This window comes from Phoenix dactylifera, unplaced genomic scaffold, assembly GCF_009389715.1.
Source record: "Phoenix dactylifera cultivar Barhee BC4 unplaced genomic scaffold, palm_55x_up_171113_PBpolish2nd_filt_p 000117F, whole genome shotgun sequence".
Lineage (NCBI taxonomy): Eukaryota > Viridiplantae > Streptophyta > Magnoliopsida > Arecales > Arecaceae > Phoenix > Phoenix dactylifera.
Genome location: NW_024067686.1, coordinates 1,208,558 through 1,230,718, shown reverse-complemented (window position 1 = coordinate 1,230,718; position 22,161 = coordinate 1,208,558). Strand labels below are relative to the sequence as shown.

At 40.8% G+C, this 22,161-nt stretch overlaps 1 protein-coding gene across 4 annotated transcripts in view; it reads left to right on the top strand.

Moving 5' to 3' along the window:
- LOC103698297 (probable serine incorporator) overlaps positions 1-22,161 on the top strand; it is a 69,700-nt gene that overhangs the window by 29,584 nt on the left and 17,955 nt on the right. Inside the window, exon 1 of one of the 4 annotated variants that reach the window (XM_039116659.1) lies at positions 20,851-21,125. The exons of the other annotated variants lie outside the window; for them this stretch is intronic. Within the exon in view, the coding sequence (XP_038972587.1) occupies positions 21,118-21,125 (8 nt within the window). The 5' untranslated portion in view covers positions 20,851-21,117. Of the gene's footprint in view, positions 1-20,850; positions 21,126-22,161 lie in introns of those variants that run through there. 4 annotated transcript variants of the gene reach the window in all.

Here is a 22,161-nt window from a genome sequence, read left to right as displayed (position 1 = left end):
TTTCTACTTTTAGATCATTAAGTTCTTTTGTGAGATCCTTATTTAAGATTTGTTTATGTTTTTTAAGTTTTGAAAATTCCTTAGTTAGTTTTTCATTATCTTTAGTTAAGGTATTAGTCTTTTGAGTTAAAAGTTGGTTGCTTGTCTTAAGTTCTATATTTTCTTTGGTGATTAAATCCTTATCCTTAACTAATTTATCGTATTTATGTAGGTATGATTGATTAGCGGTTTTTAGTTCTTTATTCTTAAGATTTATGGCCTTATATTCTATCATTAATTCATTAAATGTATCATAAAGTTCATCAAAAGAAAAATCAAGATGCGATTCGGAAGTTACCTCATTTTCATTGGCCATGAAGCAGAAATTGGCCTTTTCTTCTTGTTCATCATCCGATGAAGAGGATGATGAGTCGGAGTCGAATAGTGTTGTGACAAGAGCCTTCTTCTTCTTGTACTTGCTCCCCTTTTTCAGTAAAGGGCACTCAGCTCTTATGTGACCCGGCTTCTTGCACTCGTAACACCCAATCCCCTCATTTTCCCTTTCCTTACCTTTGTCCTTGCAGTAGGAATTAGAGGGGCCTCTCCTTTGATGATAGGACTTCTTGTGGTTGATGAATTTTCTGAATTTGCGCACAAGAAGTGCCTCACCATCATCTTCCTCATGTTCTTCTTCTTCACTGCTGCTACTGCAAGATAAGTCCTTGTTAGATGAAGTAGATTTTAGAGCTATTACCTTTTTCTTATGGGAGGACTCTTCCTCGTTGTGTTGTTTCATGGTTAGCTCGTGCGTCATTAGGGATCCAAGAAGCTCCTCAAGTGGTAATTTGTTCAGGTCCTTGGCTTCTTGGATTGCGGTCACTTTAGCTTCCCATGATCTTGGTAGACACCGAAGGATTTTCCTGACAAGCTCACTGTTAGTATAGTTCTTGTCAAGGCTTTTTAGGCCATTGACAATGTCAGTAAACCTAGTAAACATGCATGTAATTGTTTCATTAGAATCCATTTTAAATAGTTCATATTTATGAACCAAAATATTTATTTTGGATTCTTTGACTTGATTCGTGCCCTCATGGGTCACTTCAAGTCTGTCCCAAATCTCTTTTGCAGAATTGCAAGTAGAGACCCTATTGAATTCATTTCTATCTAAGGCACAATAAAGCACATTCATAGCTTTAGAGTTTAGTTGTGCCTTTCTCATGTCATGTTCATCCCAATCCTTTTCTAGTTTGGGTACCGTGACACCCTCTACATATATGGATGGGATGTATGGCCCATTTACTACAATGGTCCACATCTCATAGTCTTGGGCTTGGATGAATATTCTCATCCTAGCCTTCCAATATGAGTAGTCGGATCCATTAAAGAATGGGGGTCTTTGAGTGGACTGACCCTCAATGTGGGAAGATCCAAATGGGGTTGTCATTTTGATCTTTTACTCTTGGGTGAAAGAGTTTAGGCTCTGATACCACTTGTTGCCCAGATAGACAACCCAAGAGGGGGGGGGGGGTGAATTGGGTTTTAAAAATAATTTGGATATTTAAAACGTTGTGGATGACTAATTAAAACTATTGCAAGTTGTTTAATTAAATGCTATGTGCTGTGAGTGATAAGAGAGGAGGAAGAAGAGAGACAATCAAACACAAACACCAAGTTTTATAGTGGTTCGGAGCTAACCCTTGCTCCTACGTCCACTCCCCAAGTCTCACTTGGGAATTCACTATAACCCCTTGGATTACAGCCGGTTGTTTTCCAAGCTCACAACTTGTTGTTTTACGAGCTCACAACGAACTCGGTCGGTTTTCCCAGGCTCACCGACTAGAACCACCCCGATTATTTTTTCGGGATCACAATCAAACCCTTACGCACGTTGGTTTTAATAACTAGGCTCACCAACTAACCTCTATACCCTTGATTCAATCCCCCGATTGAATCAAGCAAATACAAGTTGTAAATAGAATAGACAAACAAAAAAACAAGCTTCTCAAAAGCAGATGAAAGACAATATAATCTAAAAGGAGTTTAGAAGCCCTCAAACGCTTTTAAGTTGGAGAAAAGGAATGGCTTCTTAAACTTCGGTCTCCTCTTGAATGTGTAGTCGACTTGAATGCAGGAGGAGCTTCTTTAATTGCTGGGAAGATGTAGGTGGATGCAGTAAATGCAGATCTTCCCTTTTTCTCGTTGAAGAACAAGTTGCAGAGTTGAATGCTTGAATACTTGGAGTGGAATGGTTGTTCTCTACCTTGCTACAGTCCTCTGTGGCTATTTAAACCAACCCCCACGGAAACTAGCCGTTAGAGAGCTTTTTCTGCCCGTTCTGCACACTCTGTACAGTCTGACAATGTGTCCGTTGGTGGGTTGGAGTCGACTCGCGCGATCAGGAGTCGACTCGTCTGTAGCGGGAGTCGACTCATACTTTTCCGGAGTCGACTCTGCAACTGTTCCAGATTTGAATTAAAGTTGCCTTCGCGACTGGGAGTCGACTCGTCTTGACCCAGAGTCGACTCGCCAACTTCTGGAGCCGACTTGGCTTTCTCGGAGTCGGCTCATCCCATGAAGTCCGTGGACGTATTTTTGAATTTGGTCCACTCGAGTCGACTCGACTGTCCTGGGAGTCGACTCGGCGCTCAGAGCCCGAACTCCCTATCTTCTGTCTTTTGGCTCGTCCAGTCTTGGAGTCGACTCGAGCTTCCTCGGAGTCGACTCGGCTCTCAGTTTCCGAAACTTGGTCTTCTGCCCTTTTGATGTGAAGCTGCCTTGGAGTCGACTCTAGCTGTCTGGAAGTCGACTCGAATCTCAGAGGCAGTAACTTGGTCTTCTGTCTTCTTTGTGGTCGCGGAGTCTCGGAGTCGACTCGCGTAATGCGGGAGTCGACTCGAATCTCAGAGTCCAGAATCTACCCTCTGACTTTTTCTTTGTGTACTGCTGAGAGTCGACTCTTGCTGTCTTTGGAGTCGACCTGCCAACCATCGGAGTCGACTCGCGTTCCACTGGAGTCGACTCGAATCTCAGACCCGAAAACTGCTCTCTGACTTTTTCTTTGTATTCCTCTTGGAGTCGACTCTTACTACCCTGGAGTCGACTCGGTGAACATCGGAGTCGACTCGCACACTTCGAGAGTCGACTCGTTGACAGGTTCTGAGTTGAAGCTTTCTGTTCGTCTGTCTGTTCTCAGTCGGAGTCGACTCGTACTGATCCGGAGTCGACTCGAGCTCGTGCCAGTGAACTTGATACGCTTGGAGTCGACTCGTGATACTCTGGAGTCGACTCGAGTCTCAGACCTTGGTTCAAGCTGACTTCTTAACTTATCCAAAAACTATGAACCAAGTCTTGAGACACTTAGACAAGATTTTCACTGAAATACTTAATTGAATTCATTAGTAAACAAGAAATATACTCAAATGCTTTGAGCTCATCAAAATCAAATAGGGTTTTAATCAATCACTCCACACTCTCTCTAACGGCTATTTTTCAAAAAGAAGAGCCTTGAAAAGTGTTTAAAAGGAGAAGTGAGATAAGAACAAAGTATCTATTGAAGGGCATTCAAGTTTACATCTTTCTAAAAGAAAGTTAAGAGCCTTTTTCAAAAGAGAAAGAGGAGTAACTATGCTTACATTGATTTCAGAAGTACTCCTCAAATTCAAGGCTCGATTATTCATTCCTCAAGCACCGGCGCATTCAAGAGAGGATCTAGAAAACGAGAAGCCACATCTTTCTTCAGCATAAAATCTGTTTGAGAGCTTCTACCTTTCTCATATTGTTTATATTGTGCTGTAACTCATATATTCTGATTTTGTTTCTTGATTCGATCAGGGGATTGAATCAAGGGGATTAAGGATTGTTGGTGAGCCAGTGTAAAATCAACGTTGTTTAGGTTGTAGTTGGTAAGCCGGAAAAAATCAACTAGATTGGATTGTGAGCCCGGAAAAACAATCGGTTTGGTTTTAGTCGGTGAGTCTATGAAAATCGATCGAGTTCGTTGTGATCTCGTGAAAACAACAAGTTAGGTTGTGAGCTTGCAAAACAACCAGGTGTAATCCTAGAAATTATAGTGAACTCCCAAGTGAGGCTTGGGGAGTGGACATAGGAGCAGGGTTGGCTCCGAACGCTATAAAATTTCGTATGTTTGTGTCATGGTTCTTGGAGCACTTTTCCTTATTGCTTTATTCATAGGTTGATTTATCTTCTTAAATTAAAATCAAGAAAGCTTTCACAATTCTCATTAGATTACTTAAAAAGTACCTAAGTTTTATTAATACCTAATTCACCCCCCCTCTTGGGTTGTCTACTGGGCAACAAACCTGCAATACTTCTTGGATCTGAGTCACAACTCATTTAATGGAGAGATACTATCACAATTTGGCAAACTAGATAAGCTAGAAGTTTTGAATCTATTACACAATGAGCTGACCGATCATGTTCCACTTTCTTTGAGTGATATGATAAGCTTGCCATCAATAGACTTATCATACAATGAATTAGAAGGTCCATTGCTCAACAACAGAATTTTGCAGAATGCTCCAATGGAGTGGTTTACCCACAACAAGGGCTTGTGCGGTGCAGTGAAAGGTTTGCCTTCATGTGGCTCATTTACAACCAGCAAAGATGATTCAAATAAGCACCACAAACTTCTCTTATTTCTCCTAGTCTCTTATTTCTATTTGTTGTATTTGCTTTGCTAATTTGAGGGGGAAGAAATATAAAAGAAATGATGCAAGTATTGAAGAAGGTGGATTCTCTATTTGGAACTTCAATGGAGAAGACGCAAATAATGACATCATTCAAGCAACAGAGGATTTTGATGCCAAGTACTGCATTGGCACTAGAGCATATTTTAGTGTTTACAAAGCACTATTGCCAAATGGCAAGTTAGCAACTTTGAAGAAAATTCATCCATTAGAAATTGAAAACTCACTAAGCAAGCAAACTGATGGGGACATCAGAGCCCTTCATCCAGATGATCCTGAGCCCCCGGATTGAGCCAGACTCGTTTATTTGCATATTTATTTTATTATTTTATTTTTGGGCTTATTTGCATTCTAGGGTTTATTTGTGGTTTATTTTATTTCTGGGCTTATTTGCATTTTAGGGCTTATTTGTGTTATTTGTGGGTTCATTAGGATTTATTTCTGTGTAAGGGGGGTTTATGCAAGTTGTGTATTTGGGCCCTATATATAGGGAACTATTTTCATGATTAGGGTTTAATGAATGATTAAGAATTTCTTTTCCCTACGTTCTTTCTTCTCTTCTTCTCCTCTCCTTCTCTATTCTTCCTGCGTCTCTACAACCTATTCTTCCTTCTCCTTCTCTTGTTCTTCCTTCTTCTCCTCTTCCCCCGCACTGGTGCTACATCAACTTGGTATCAGAGCTTCGGCTTTGCCACTGCTGCCAAAGCCACGATCCAACGTTACCTTTCTTCCCTCTTTCTCGGTTTTCACCAGGCGCTCTCTTTCTCGGTTTTCACCAGCCCCCCCTCCCTCCCCTCTGTCGGTTTTCACCAGAGAAAAAAAAAAAAAAAAGAAACCCCTGCAGCGGGATCCTCCACCGCCCGACACACCCGCGACCACCATCACTCCCGCTCGCCGCCGCAGGCCACCTGCGGTCACCACCTCGAAGTGTGGTCAGGTCCCCATCCTCCCTCTCGGTTGTCACAAAGAACAAAGGAAGGGCCCCGCCATAGATTTCCCCTTCTGCCCATCGCCGTGTCTGCGCCAACTGCCGCCCCACCTCGCAGCGCCACCGACTCGCCACCGGAGATCGTCGCGTCCCCACGAGAGCGCCGCTGCCCCGAGTGCTTCGCGTCTGCCACCAACCGTCGGCGTCGGGTCCATAGAGGGGACCGCCGCCGACCTTCGCCGCTGGCCACGAAGCCGTGGCCGTGATCTCGCCGCCGCCGCAGGTCGCGGAGCCGCCGTTGTGATCCCTGCCTCGGCCCGCAACCGCCGCCGTGAAGATCGACGCCCTCCCGAATCCGTCGGGAGGTTGAAGAAGGTTGGGGCAACGGGTAAGTCTCAGACCCGTTAGCCCGCCCCACTAGCCCGGATCCGTTCCGGAGGAAAAAAAAAAAAAAGACGCACGTGACCGCACGTGCCGCCTAAAAAAGAAAAAAAAAACAAAAAAACCTTTGCACGTGACTGCACGTGCGTAAAAAAAAAAAAAAAAAGGTACCTGTTCATCTTCCTCACCGTGAGCACCCTCGCCACCGCCTTCGTCCGCCGTCGCCGCCCGCCTCGCCGCCTTGCCACCGCCTTCGTCCGCCTTCGTCACCGCGGCCGTCCACAGCGCCGCCCGTCCTTGCCGCGACCACCGTCGCCGTTCCACCGCAGCGCCGCCTTCGTCTTGCCGCCCTCGCAACCGCCGGTCCGAGCATTTTTTCCACCACGCCGCTCCGCCTGGCCGCCTTCGCCACCCCCACCGCTTCTTCTCCGATCGCACGCCGCCCACTGCTGCCTCCGCCTCGCCGCAACCTTCCGAACTCCCATCGCCGTCCCCTCCACCAAAGCCCCTCGCCGCCTCCGGCTTGCCCTCCGTTTGCCGCTGCACCAGACCGCCGCCACCTGCCTGCCGCCTCCTCTGCTCCGCCGCCGGCCGTCCCCATCTCGAACCCCTGTCACCTTCCGCCGCCCCTCTTCCCCTCAAACCCCTTCCTATCTGGCCGATCCCACGCGCCTCCCACCCTCCTTCTAAAGTCAACACGGGCCGACCCCAGGCCCACGCAGCAGGAGCCTGCCCCGACTCTCTCTCACGAGCCCAAGTCAGCAGGCCGAGCCACTGCAGAGCCCCTTTCAACGGGCCTTTTCTTCTCCAGGGGGGCCACACCACCCCCTCCCTCCTCCCTTTTCAAGCCCATCAGCTGCACTTCGCTTCTGATAGTCGCCCCAGACCTCGAACGCACCATTCTGGTTGACTGCATCCACCACAGGTGATAGGTTTCCATTTTTCTTGGATTTGTTCATTTAATTATGTTCTAGTTCTCTTGCGTGATAGCCATATACTTGAAAATTTATATTGTTGTCAAAATTCAGAATATAGAACCCCTACTTTCAAACCCATCCTATTTGCCCTGTTAAAATCTAAATATTAAATTAGCACACCCTAACAACTGGATGCTTCTCAACATTCTTCGATCATATTGATTTAGGATCAGAACAATTGTACTACTTGATTGCAATCTAACTTCTTAAATTGAATAATCTTAATCCTTAATTCTGAATAACCGAAGTAAAAATCAGCAACATTTAAATTTTAAGTTATTATTGTGAAGACTTGCTGATTTCTGAAGTCATAACAGATTGCATTAGTAGGTTGTCCAGCATCAACTTTGGTCCTACATTATAGTTATTAAGGTTTCATTAGTGACACTGCATTTCACATCATCACCCAGTGTCATCATTGCATGCCAACCTGTAGTGATATGGAGTACTATCTCAGTCAACCTAAAACCCCTGTAGCTACCATGAATTCCGACATTTTGAGGTCTATCAAGGAACAGATCGTTGCCATACGGGCTGGATACAAGGAATTCAGACAAGAGATCCGTGAGCTCGTGCAAAATTCTAGGACCCCTAAATCGCCAACCCCTGTTACAGCCCAACCTAAAATCAGTTTGGTCGCACCATCTGTAGTCCTTCCCCACTCTCCTAGGCACCAAACCCAATACTCTAGGTGTCAACAATTCGGCCACATAGCGCCCCAATGTTCCACTAAAACCTACTCGATTACTGAACCAGAAGTTAGGAACCAAGAGGCCGAATATGTCGAAGAAGTCTATGAACCAAATATAGAAGACTATGAAGAAGACTTTGAAGACGAACTTACAGAATTAGACTTTGTCCAAAATGATTCCCAAAGGGAGACTAGTGATCTAAGTACAACCAAGCCACTTCACATCACAACTGTGGAAGAGGTAGTGACAGATATTGAGAGCCAATCATCTGAATTGGCACTTGTAGCTAAAGTTACCCATGCGGAGTCCAACCTTGAACATTCTCCGGTAGTAGTTTCCCTTCTAGAGGAGTTTCATGATGCACTCCCTGATGATCTTCCGGATGCACTTTCTCCAATGCATGATATCCAACGCGCAATCGATCTAGTTCCCGGAGCATCTCTGCCCAACCTTCTACATCATAGGCTCAGACCGAATGCATATGCTAGGACCTGGAATTTAATGTTACCGACAGTTGAGTTTGCATGTAATAGTTCGGTTAACAAGTCCATAGGTACGAGTCCATTCGAAGTAGTGCATGATTACAAACCTAGGCAACCCATAGACCTGTTTTTCATGTCTCATCAGTATAGAGTCTTTGAGTCTGCACAATCAATTGTATCACATCCACATTCATTGCATCGAGAAATCAGTAATTGTAGTCACTTTAATAACTTAAAATATAAATTCTTTGCTGATTTACACAGACGTTATAATGAGTTAAGTGAAAGAGATTACATCATGATAAGAATTAGGTTTGAACGACTTTCTTCGGAAACGTTTAAGAAATTGCAAATTTGTAGTGCAGAACAGTTCAAAATCTTAAAGAAAACCAGTTCGAATGCATATGTTGTGGATCTTCCTGATGACTATTGTTGCCCAAGGTGACAAGCCAAGAGGGGGGGGTGAATTGGTTTCTTCTAAATTTTGGTGCTTTAATCGTTTTCTTAATTAAGTGCGGTGGACGCTTTCTTAAGCTATTTGAGTGAGTTAAACTAACGCAAGAGTAGAAGATGATGCAAGAGTAAATGAAAACACAAGCACAACACAAACACAACAATATATAGTGGTTCGGTGCTCTCCTTAGCACCTACGTCCACTCCCCAAGCGTCCCCTTGGGAATTCACTATAATCTCGCGGATTACAGTTGGATTGTTTTCCGGGCTCACAATCCAAAAATCTTTGTTGATTTTACGGGCTCACCAACGAACCTATACACTTTGGTTTTCCAGGTTCACCAAAAACCTTTGTTGGTTTTACGGGCTCACCAACGAACCTATACACTTTGGTTTTCCGGGTTCACCAAAAATCTTTGTTGGTTTTGCGGGCTCACCAACGAACCTTTACAAAGTGTTTAATAACAAAAGGAAAGATTCAAACTCCTAAATGAGCATATGAAACAATATAAGCTACAAGGAAGAGTTAGAAAGTATTTATCGCTTTGAAGTCGCTTTGCTCTTCTTTGTCAAGGATGCTTCACTCTTTAAGGGGGATGGAGCTCTTGATGCCTCTTTGAATCTGCTCAATCCCTTTCTTTGATTCTTGAATGAAGCTCTTGATGAAGAAGATTAGGGCACTTTTGTATTCTTGGGTACTCTTTGATATTCCACTCAAAAGTTGTTCTCTCTGATGAATAGTGCCCCTTTAAATAGCTTCCCACCTTCTTAGGACAAGTCCCAATGGTTAGATTTGAAAAACTAGCCGTTACTCACCTTGGGAAGGACAAAAAGTACAGTTGCAGAACTAGCCGTTACTGTTCAGCCCGTGTTTGGGTCGGCTCAACCTGTCCTTGGGTCGACCCAACTTTGCCTTGGGTCGACTCAAACATTCCTTGGGTCGACCCTCTCAGAAACCACAGAAACTTCAATTTCAGCCTTCCTTCCCATGGGTCGACCCAACCATTCTTTGGGTCGACTCAAAGTCCACTTGGGTCGACTCAACTTCTTCTTGGGTCGACCCTCTCAGTAATTCCAGAGAACCATTTTCTGTCTGTCTTTCTGTCTTGCCTTTGGGTCGATCCTCTCAGGGTTTGGGTCGACTCAAGCTTGGGTCGACTCAACCACTGTTTGGGTCGACCCTCTCAGTAAATCCAGAGAGCATTCTTCAGTTGTGTTTTTGAGGTTCTTCAAGGTTGGGTCGACTCATGCTTACCTTGGGTCGACCCAACTCACTGTTCATTTGTGCCATTTTTGCAGGAGTGTGCCAAATGATTTCTTGATGTGCCGGGGTTGACCCAATCAACCTTTGGGTCGACTCAATCCACATTTTGCTGCATTCTCAAGGTTAGATTCATTCAAATGAACAAGGTCATGTATCTATTTTCAATTAACCAAATATACTGAGAGTAATGAACTTATAAATGAAGTATCAATTTAACTTATAGCATACTCTAGATAATTGCTTGTTAATCATCAAAATAACACTATCATCCTCAATCTCCCCCTTTTTGATGATTACAAAATAAAGAGTATAAGTCTATTGATACTTGTCTTTAAAATCAGTTTATAAAAGGGATTAAATTGCTGAATTTCAGCTTTTCATATATACTTGTGAAATCTCCCCCTATATCATTCAAATGTTGCCAATTTGACTTTTTGAATTGCTCCCCCTTTCATTTATAATTCATTAGCAATGAAACTTCAAAAATTGGAGATAAACTCTGAGTTTCAGGTTATGTATCGGGGTGCGAGAGGTGCGTGCCAAATTCTGAACTTTGATGGAAATTTTTGATTTAGTCAATTTCATTGTTACAAATTGCTCCCCCTTAGATGTATAAGCTTTCTTATATAATTTTCAATTTGTTTGCCCATTTATTTCTCTTTTCTTTACATAACTTTTATCTTTATTTCTTCCCTTTTTGTTATATTTCTTTACTTCTCCCAAAATTAATACTCTTTCTTTACTTCTTAAATAAAATACTCTTTCTTTACTTAAATTGAATACTCTTTCTTTTCTTAATACTCTTTCTTTTCTTAAATACTCTTTCTTTTCTTCTCCCCCTTTTTGTTATCATCAAAAATATATATATGGGAAAAGATGCAATAAATAATAAACTTCAAACTTCATTGATCAAAATAGGAACATTTTCATACATTCATGTCAAAAACAAAGACAGATACAATGTTCCTTAATCAAGATTTAAAGATACATAAGATAAAAACAAGATACATAGGAGAAAAGCAAGATACATGTGAGAACTAGATATCTAGCCTAGGCTCTAAACATAGACGCTAAGATCAGCCTAGGGGGAATCTAATGGCTGGGATCTAGTCCTCATCCTCCTAGCATACGTGGCGAGGGGAGGTCGAGCCTGGTGAGACTGTGTCTGGCGTGGAGCACGACGAGCGGGATGACTCTGTGCCGATATTTCTGACTCAGCAGCCTGTGGCACAGACGGTCCATGTGTCTCTCTCTCTCCGGAGTGCTCCTATCTGCTGCCTCAGATCACTGATCTCAGCAGACATGACATCCAACCGGGCGTCCAATCGGCTCGTGAGCCCGTCAGTAATAGTCCTCGCCTGAGCTGTCATGAGCTCTGTCATCCTGCTCCAGAAGTCATCCGTATCTGTCGGAGGAGCGGATGACGATGGTCCAGCCTCTGAGGGTGCAGTAGGATGATCCATAGGCTCCTCATCCTCATCCTCTGGTGCCTCTCCCTCTGGCGCCTCACCCTGAATGCCTGCACCGGTGTGAATCCACTGCCCGTTCACTTTCGCATATCCCATGCGTATGAGTGTCCGTGCAGTGTACGTGTCCGTGTGATGCAGACTCTTGGATGCCTCCTCCTCAAGAGGTAAACCATGCTGACGGAAGATCAATGTAAGTATCATACCATAAGGTAGTGATACCCTGTTGCTGCACATCACCTTACTCATCTGCCTTAATATCATAGCCGGAAGATTTAGAGGAGTCCCCCGAATCATGCACTCCATAACTGCTAGATCTCGCTCTGAGATGAGATCAAATCTCCCGGTCTTCGGAAATAAAATCCTATTTATCATATTGAGCAATAACCTCATCTCAGCGGAAAGAGAACTAGCTATTACCTTCTGAGAAAAATCGAAGTTCTCGTTTTCCATGATCAATTGCAGAGCTCTCATTTTGTCTTCTGGCCTCTCCGGAGTGGCTCCTATGCAGGGTAGGTGTAGTAACTCACTCAAGCTCTCCTCGGACACACGGATCCGAACCCCTCGAACTTCCGACACAAGCCCTCCCATACCAGTCTTGAGGAAGGCATAGAACTCTTGTACCAACCCGGGGTAGATGACCACATCTAGGGAGCAAAGATACTCCCAACCTTGTCTTTGGATCCATTCCCAAATCCGAAACTCTTCTTGATTGAAAAACTCCGAATGGATCCTTCTCCCGGTAGTAACCGGCCTCCCCGCAAATCTTGCAAGGATCACTGAGGGGGAAGAAGGAGGAGGGACCTCCGCACGTGCCTCACGTCTTGGAGACACGGGAGAAGGCTCGGTAGGGTGCCTTTCCTCTGGTTGGACCCGGGTCACTCTTCCGGATCTCTTGGCTACGGCTCGTTTGGGTCCTATTTCTCCAAGATCCTTAGGAAATCTACTGTTTGGAGGAGTTTAGTGGAGATTGGAGAGTGGGAGCTAGTCTTTTCGGAAGAAGACAAAGGGCAAACAGTGCCCTAGATGTGCTCTTGGGCCCCCTTTTAACAGTGGGGTCCCGACGTTGGGTCGACTCAAGATTTTTCTTGGGTCGACTCAACGTTGGGTCGACCCATGTTCTGGGTTGGGTCGACCCAAGTGCAGAAATTTTCTTTTCTCTTCCTTTTTGCTTCTAAAAAGTTTTCCTTGCTTCCAATCCTTATAAACTCTTTATGGAACAATGATACATGAGTAAGAAATCTATAGATAACAAATTTGACTCATGTTTCATGGGATTTTTGAAATTAGAGGAATGTATCATGAGACTACTATCTCCCTTTTATATTTCTTTAATAAAAAGGATCACATATGCCTAATTCCCTCCTGAGCATACAGAATCTATCTTCACTCAATGGTTTGGTAAATATGTCGGCCAATTGTTTTTCCGTGCATATATGCTCAATACATACATTTCCATTTTGCACATGATCCCTAATAAAATGGTATCTTATTTCTATGTGTTTGGCTTTAGAGTGCTGAACTGGATTTTTAGTGAGATTGATAGCACTAGTATTATCACACTTAATAGGAATATTATCTAGTTTGACTCCATAGTCCTCTAGTTGTTGCTTGAGCCATAATACTTGAGCACAACAACTACCAGCAGCTATGTATTCAGCTTCAGCTGTGGACAATGCCACTGAGTTCTGCTTCTTACTAAACCATGATACTAAGTTATTTCCTAAGAATTGACATGTGCCACTTGTGCTCTTCCTATCTAACTTGCATCCAGCAAAGTCAGCATCTGAATATGCAAGCAAATCTAGACAGGAGTCTCTCGAGTACCATAATCCAATGGTGGTAGTTCCTCTTAAGTATCTAAGGATTCTCTTAACAGCACTTAAATGTGACTCCTTAGGATCCGATTGGTATCTAGCACATATCCCTACACTAAATACAATGTCGGGTCTACTAGCAGTAAGATAGAGCAAGGATCCAATTAGTCCTCTATAGAGCTTAATATCAACACTTTTCCCTTTTTCATCTTTGTCTAGCTTACTAGTAGGATTCATTGGAGTGCCAATTCCCTTATGATTTTCATTCCCAAACTTCTTCAGTATTTCCTTTGTATACTTAGTTTGATGAATGAAAATGCCTTCTTTGGTTTGTTTGATTTGTAATCCTAGAAAGAAGCTTAGTTCTCCCATCAAACTCATCTCAAATTCTCCATGCATTAAATCAGCGAATTCTTTGCATAGAGTATCATTAGTGGCACCAAAGATTATGTCATCTACATATATTTGCACCACTAATAGATTTTTGTCCTTTCTTTTGATGAATAAAGTTTTATCTACATTTCCTCTACAAAAATCATTTTCAAGCAGAAATTTACTTAGTCGATCATACCAAGCCCTAGGTGCTTGCTTTAATCCATATAATGCCTTATGTAGTTTAAACACATGATTTGGCAATTCATGATTTTCAAATCCTGGAGGTTGTTCTACATATACTTCCTCCTCAATAATACCATTTAAGAATGCACTCTTCACATCCATTTGATATAATTTAAAATTCATGAAACATGCAAATGCCAGAGGCAATCTAATAGCCTCTAATCTAGCTACAGGAGCAAATGTCTCATCAAAATCTATTCCTTCTTCTTGATTGTATCCCTTAGCTACAAGTCTAGCCTTATTCCTTATAACTAATCCATTTTCATCTAATTTATTTCTAAATACCCATTTTGTTCCAATTACTGAATTATGCTTTGGTCTTTCAGTTAATGTCCATACATTACTTCTTTTAAATTGATTTAATTCCTCTTGCATGGCATTTATCCAGTTAGTATCTTTTTCAGCCTCTTCATAAGTTTTAGGTTCTAATTGTGAAACAAAAGCAAGATAATCATTTAAATTTCTAAGAGATGATCGAGTTCTTATCCCTTGAGATGGATCACCAATGATTAAATCTTTAGGATGTCCATGTGCATACCTCCATTCTTTTGGCACGTCTTGGGGTTGTGGTGGCACGCAATCATTTCTCTTATCTTGATTTGGCACGTCAGCAATTTTCAACTTTTCAAAGTCGATAATTTCTGTATCATCATCAATAGTATTTTCTTTCCTAGCAGACTCACTATCAGACTCATCAAATATAATATTGACTGACTCTTCTACTACTAAGGTTCTTTTGTTGAATACTCTGTATGCCTTGCTAGATGTGGAGTATCCTAAGAAGATACCTTCATCTGACTTGGCATCAAATTTACTTAAGTCCTCCTTGCCATTATTTAAGATAAAACATCTACATCCAAACACTTTAAAATATTTTGCAGTTGGTTTCTTATTCTTCCAAAGTTCATAAGGAGTTTTCTTAGTTATAGGTCGTATTAAAACTCGATTTAGAATATGGCAAGAGGTGTTTATAGCTTCAGCCCAAAAGTACTTTGGAAGATTTGACTCGCACAACATTGTGCGTGCCATTTCTGCCAATGTCCTATTTTTCCTTTCAACAACCCCATTTTGTTGAGGCGTTCTAGGTGCTGAAAATTGATGTGATATTCCATTTTTAGTGCAAAATTTCTCGAAGTGTTGATTTTCAAATTCAGTACCATGATCACTTCGAATGGCTACTAAGGTGAGTTTCTTTTCATTTATGATTTTATTATATAGTTTCAAAAATTCTGAAAATGCTTCATTCTTATGTGCCAAAAATGAAACCCATGTATACCTTGAAAAATCATCAACAATAACTAGTCCATATTTCTTTCCTCCTAGACTTGTAGTTCTAGTAGGTCCAAATAAATCCATGTGTATGAGTTCAAATGGTCTAGTTGTTGATACTACGTTTTTCGATTTGAAAGATGACTTAGTTTGTTTTCCCAATGAACATGGTCCACATATTTTGTCCTTTTCAAAAATCAATTTTGGCACATCCTTTATTAATTCCTTCTTAACTAGTTTTGATATTAATTCCATACTAGCATGTCCTAATCTTCGATGCCAAAGCCAACTAGTTTCAATTTTCTTTTCTTCATTAGTAATTAAGCATAAACCATTTTTCTTGCCTAACTCATGAAGATCTACTAAGTAAATATTTCTTTGCCTTTGTCCTACAAGTACAATGCTATTATCTTTAGGATTTGTGATTATGCATACAGATGCTTCAAATGTAACTTTAAATCCTTTATCACAAAATTGACTTATGCTAAGAAGGTTATGTTTCAAACCCTTAACTAATAAAACATTTTCTATAAAAATAGATGGAGCAATGAAAATTTTACCCTTTCCAATGATATACCCTTTACCATTGTCTCCATAGGTCACTACTCCACCTTTCTTTGGTTCCAAGGTGACAAATTGATCTTCGTCACCGGTCATGTGTCTTGAACAGCCACTATCTAGATACCATCGTTTTTCCATTTTATCAGCTGCAAGACACACCTGCAATTAAGATCAAGAAGAACCTTTAGGTACCCAAGCTAAGTTGGGTCCTTTAGGGTTAGTACTCCATGTTCCTTTTGGAACCCAAACTTTCTTGAATTTTATCTTTTGATTATTACTTGATCTGTTTTGACTAGACTTTCTAAAATTACATTCATATGCTCTATGTCCTATCTTATTACAACAATAACAAGTAATATTTTCCCTTTTAGCTTTTACAAAAATATTCTTTAAGAGTTTTTGTTTCCTATTTGTTCTATACCCTAAACCGGCCTTATCATATACAGCTTTTTGGCTATCAAGAATCAAGTTTAATTTGGTAGAACTAAGAGTAAATCTATCTACCAAAGATTTATATTTTTCAGCATCTTCTTTTAGCTTGACATTTTCAGCAATTAGATTTTTGGTTTCATTTTCAAGTTTCCTACTTAATGTTTCATAGTTATGAGACAGTTTTATCTTATCTTTAATGAGAGATTGATTTTCTTCTTTTAGAGCTTTATTTTTATTAATTACTTTCTTATGTTCTTCCATGAGTTCTAAGAATGCATCATGCAATTCATCAACAGTAAAATCACAGTCAAGTTCAGAATCTACCTCATCGTCATTGGCCATATGACATATTTGGGCCGTGTCTTGATGATCTTCGTCCTCCGAACTTGATTCCTCACTTTCACTCCAATCGGCCATAAAATTCTTCTTTTTCAACTTTCTTGCCATCCTCTTCAAATCTGGGCAATCTATCTTATAATGCCCGGGTTTGTTACACTCATAGCAAATGGGAGTCTCCTTTTCTTTTTCCTTATCCTTAACCTTTTCTTTGCTTGAGTTACCTTTAAGAAAGGGTTTCTTTTTATGGAACTTATTCTTACCTCTCATGAATCTTCTGAATTTTCTTCCAAGCACTGCCATCCCTTCTTCATCAATATCTTCATCATCATCTGAATCTTCCGATTCAGTTTGTTGTCTAGGGGTGGTAGTCTTTAGGGCAATGGGTTTTCTTCTCTTGACCTCATCTTCTGAATTTTGCCTCATTGTCAACTCATGGGTCATGAGAGATCCTAGGAGCTCCTCTAACTGCAGTGTGTTGAGGTCCTTTGCCTCTTGAATAGCGGTTACCTTGGCCTCCCAATTCCTTGGTAGAGACCTGAGAATTTTACACACCAAATCAGAGTTAGAATAAGACTTTCCTAAACTTTTAAGCCCATTTATAATATCAGTAAAACGAGTAAACATATCAGTTATGAACTCAGTAGATTCCATTTTAAACAGTTCATACTTGTGTACTAATATGTTTATCTTGGACTCCTTAACTTGATTGGTCCCTTCATGTGTGACCTCAAGTCTATCCCAAATTTCTTTGGCGGTGGTGCAAGTGGATATTCTATTAAATTCATTTACATCTAAAGAGCAGTAAAGTGTATTTATAGCTTTTGCATTTAACTATGCTAATCTTCTATCACTTTCATTCCAATCCATTTCTGGTTTGGGTATGATAGTGCCATCTATGTTAAGTGTGGGTATGTGAGGTCCTCTAGTGATGATTTGCCACAGTTCATAGTCCGAAGCTTGAATGAATATCCTCATTCTAGCTTTCCAATATGTGTAGTTTGTGCCATTAAATAGAGGTGGTCTATTTGTGGATTGCCCCTCACTCATTGCACATCCCACTTGGGTTGTCATGATCTTTAACTCTTGATTGTTAGATCAATGAGCACTATTAGAGCACCTCGCTCTGATACCACTTGTTGCCCAAGGTGACAAGCCAAGAGGGGGGGGGGGTGAATTGGTTTCTTCTAAATTTTGGTGCTTTAAACGTTTTCTTAATTAAGTGCGGTGGACGCTTTCTTAAGCTATTTGAGTGAGTTAAACTAACGCAAGAGTAGAAGATGATGCAAGAGTAAATGAAAACACAAGCACAACACAAACACAACAATATATAGTGGTTCGGTGCTCTCCTTAGCACCTACGTCCACTCTCCAAGCGTCCCCTTGGGAATTCACTATAATCTCGCGGATTACAGTTGGATTGTTTTCCGGGCTCACAATCCAAAAACCTTTGTTGGTTTTACGGGCTCACCAACGAACCTATACACTTTGGTTTTCCGGGTTCACCAAAAACCTTTGTTGGTTTTACGGGCTCACCAACGAACCTATACACTTTGGTTTTCCGGGTTCACCAAAAACCTTTGTTGGTTTTGCGGGCTCACCAACGAACCTTTACAAAGTGTTTAATAACAAAAGGAAAGATTCAAACTCCTAAATTAGCATATGAAACAATATAAGTTACAAGGAAGAGTTAGAAAGTATTTATCGCTTTGAAGTCGCTTTGCTCTTCTTTGTCAAGGATGCTTCACACTTTAAGGGGGATGGAGCTCTTGATGCCTCTTTGAATCTGCTCAATCTCTTTCTTTGATTCTTGAATGAAGCTCTTGATGAAGAAAATTAGGGCACTTTTGTATTCTTGGGTACTCTTTGATATTCCACTCAAAAGTTGTTCTCTCTGATGAATAGTGCCCCTTTAAATAGCTTCCCACCTTCTTAGGACAAGTCCCAATGGTTAGATTTGAAAAACTAGCCGTTACTCACCTTGGGAAGGACAAAAAGTACAGTTGCAGAACTAGCCGTTACTGTTCAGCCCGTGTTTGGGTCGGCTCAACCTGTCCTTGGGTCGACCCAACTTTGCCTTGGGTCGACTCAAACATTCCTTGGGTCGACCCTCTCAGAAACCACAGAAACTTCAATTTCAGCCTTCCTTCCCATGGGTCGACCCAACCATTCTTTGGGTCGACTCAAAGTCCACTTGGGTCGACTCAACTTCTTCTTGGGTCGACCCTCTCAGTAATTCCAGAGAACCATTTTCTGTCTGTCTTTCTGTCTTGCCTTTGGGTCGACCCTCTCAGGGTTTGGGTCGACTCAAGCTTGGGTCGACTCAACCACTGTTTGGGTCGACCCTCTCAGTAAATCCAGAGAGTATTCTTCAGTTGTGTTTTTGAGGTTCTTCAAGGTTGGGTCGACTCATGCTTACCTTGGGTCGACCCAACTCACTGTTCATTTGTGCCATTTTTGCAGGAGTGTGCCAAATGATTTCTTGATGTGCCGGGGTTGACCCAATCAACCTTTGGGTCGACTCAATCCACACTTTGCTGCATTCTCAAGGTTAGATTCATTCAAATGAACAAGGTCATGTATCTATTTTCAATTAACCAAATATACTGAGAGTAATGAACTTATAAATGAAGTATCAATTTAACTTATAGCATACTCTAGATAATTGCTTGTTAATCATCAAAATAACACTATCATCCTCAACTATGGGATTAGTGCGACATTTAATATTGAAGATTTAGTCCCATACAAAAAGATAATATTCCTGCCTTCTGACCCCTTTATTGCTATACCTGCCCATGTTGGACACCCTGCCCTATTACCTGCTGTTGAGCCACCACCTCCCAAATTTCATGCACGCAGAGAACAAATAGAACATATATTGGATGAGCAGGTTATTTCAAGCAGGAACGGTGGTTACCAACGTTACCTTGTTCGGTGGAAAGGTCGACCAAAGTCTGATGTGACGTGGATTTCCAAAGCACAGTTGCAGCGCATTGACCCCGATCTTCTGGAGCAGTATGACAGCCGGCCAGACCTGTACTCGACGGGGTCGAGTTTTTCTCACCCGGGAGGAGTTGATGGGGACATCAGAGCCCTTCATCCAGATGATCCTGAGCCCCCGGATTGAGCCAGACTCGTTTATTTGCATATTTATTTTATTATTTTATTTTTGGGCTTATTTGCATTCTAGGGTTTATTTGTGGTTTATTTTATTTCTGGGCTTATTTGCATTTTAGGGCTTATTTGTGTTATTTGTGGGTTCATTAGGATTTATTTCTGTGTAAGGGGGGTTTATGCAAGTTGTGTATTTGGGCCCTATATATAGGGAACTATTTTCATGATTAGGGTTTAATGAATGATTAAGAATTTCTTTTCCCTACGTTCTTTCTTCTCTTCTTCTCCTCTCCTTCTCTATTCTTCCTGCGTCTCTACAACCTATTCTTCCTTCTCCTTCTCTTGTTCTTCCTTCTTCTCCTCTTCCCCCGCACTGGTGCTACATCACAAACTTTTTGGAACGAAGTTCGGACACTAACCTAGATCCAACATCGGAATATTGTGAAGCTTTATGGTTTTTGCTCCAGTGCTCGACATAAGTTTTTTGTTTGTGAATACATGGAGAGAGCTTGGCAAATACTCTCCAAAGTGAAGGTGCCACTGAATTGGTTTGGTCTAAGAGAGTGGACACTGTAAAACATATTGCTCATGCTCTATCATACATGCAACCATGATTGTGCTTTGCCATTAGTGCACCAAGACATAACAAGTAATAATATTCTACTTGATTCAAAATACAAGTCTTGTATTCCTAACTTTGGTAGTGTTAGACTTCTAAAGCCTGATTCATTTAACTGGAGTATGCTTGCAGGCACAATAGGATATTTAGCCCCAGGTATACTGCAATTCTATTTTTGTAATGTAAGAACAATGGCCTTACAAATTTGTTTATAATTTTTAATACATTGTTCAAGATATGTTAAGAGCATCTTTAGGTTTATGTCTATAGAAAAAAAAAGTAACATATCTATGACCATGGTAACTTATCAATGCATCACACACTTCCATGCTCCTCAAAGAAATAGTACAATTTTTTCCTCAAAAAGAGTTATTGTTTCTTTCTTGTTCTTATTAGAATTAGCTAATTGCATGTTACTCTCCATGACATTCATGTGACCAAGTTGATATGAAGATATGCTTGTTTAACTTTTAATACTATTACATTTTCAAAGCTATAATTTGTCCTAGACTATATAATACATGGTAAACTATTGATTATATGCTGACTTGCTTTCGTGAGGACATACACAATTTTGAGAATGTTTTGAAGTTTACAAGATACCTTATGTTGCAGTTACAAGTAGACTCTAGAATTAACTAAATGGGCGAAACTAGCTCTATTAGAAGTGGTTGACAATAAAACTTTGATTATATATTTTTCCATAGCTGTTGCAGAGTTTGCATACACAATGAGGGTTATTGAGAAATGTGATGTATATAGTTTTGGAGTAGTAGCACTTGAGATTGTAATGGGAAAGTATCCAAGAGATCTTATCTCTACTTTATCTTCTCCAGTTAGTGAAAACATCTTTCTGAAAGATATATTAGACCCGTGAAAGTAGTTATGACGACATTCCCATGTTTGGATAACAACCCGCTTTCTCGTCCAACGATGCAAAATGTATCTCAACAGCAATCTACCATCGGGGCACGACCAAACTCCCAACTTTTGGACATGATTAAGTTATGTCGCCCAATCCATGTCAAGGTATGATAGAAAATAGATATTTTGCTAAAAATAGCCACCATTTAATATACAGTTTATCTCCTTTTTTCGGTTCAAGAGAGTTTGCAGAACTTGATTCTCTTATTTATATGTTGTACAGATAAGTTCTTATGTAGTAAATTCATATCAACCAACGGATAGATCCCTTCATTCTTTTACTATTGGAAACTGTATAGTTATCTTCACTGGGTTGTCACAACAATTAATTTATACTCAAGCATTTTATTGCCCTAGTCAATCTAGAAAAAATTATTGCCTAATATGGCCATGCTTGCAGCTAGTCACAACCGCTGGTTCCTATGATGATGGACATATTTGATGAATAAAGCCCACAGAAATCAATGACCGTGATTGGCTGCCTGCATGTAGTGTAGGCAATAATATCTTATCAACCTGGCACAATATGCACCCAACTATAGAAATTGTGTTTACCACGGAGCAATATACTTGTAAGCACTCACTCACATTTACGAAGAAAATATGCGAACTGGCATGTTTTTGTTAGAAATTTTGGGGGAAAAAAAGTATAGTGGGCCATTTAGGTCGGGATAGTTGCTATCTCGATGCTCTGTTTAAACTGGAATTGTACTAGATCAGATTTTATTCATTGGACTGATATTGGATTGTATGGTTTCTTAGGCTTGGACATCCTATGTCCCCCCTTCGTCTCCTCTGTTTATCTTTGTCTTTTCCTTTCTTTTTTTTGCTTTCTCATTTTTTGGCTTCTATTTGTACTTCATTTTATTTATCAATAAAATAATATAATAGGTTTCCTTAATTTGCTAAAAAATATAATGATATTTGTAACGTAGGATTTGAAGTTTGAGATTCAACTATGCAGTCATACGTGACTATAGTGATGGAAATGCATTGATATTTGGTAATGAATAAATAGTTAAACTTTTTTGTTGAAAAGAAAGGAGTTTAACAATTTGTGCTTGAAAATTTGCTAAAAAAGAAAATTAAGTTGCAAAACTAAATAAAAGGTTGGGCTTAGATTGATAACGTACTGGTCAAT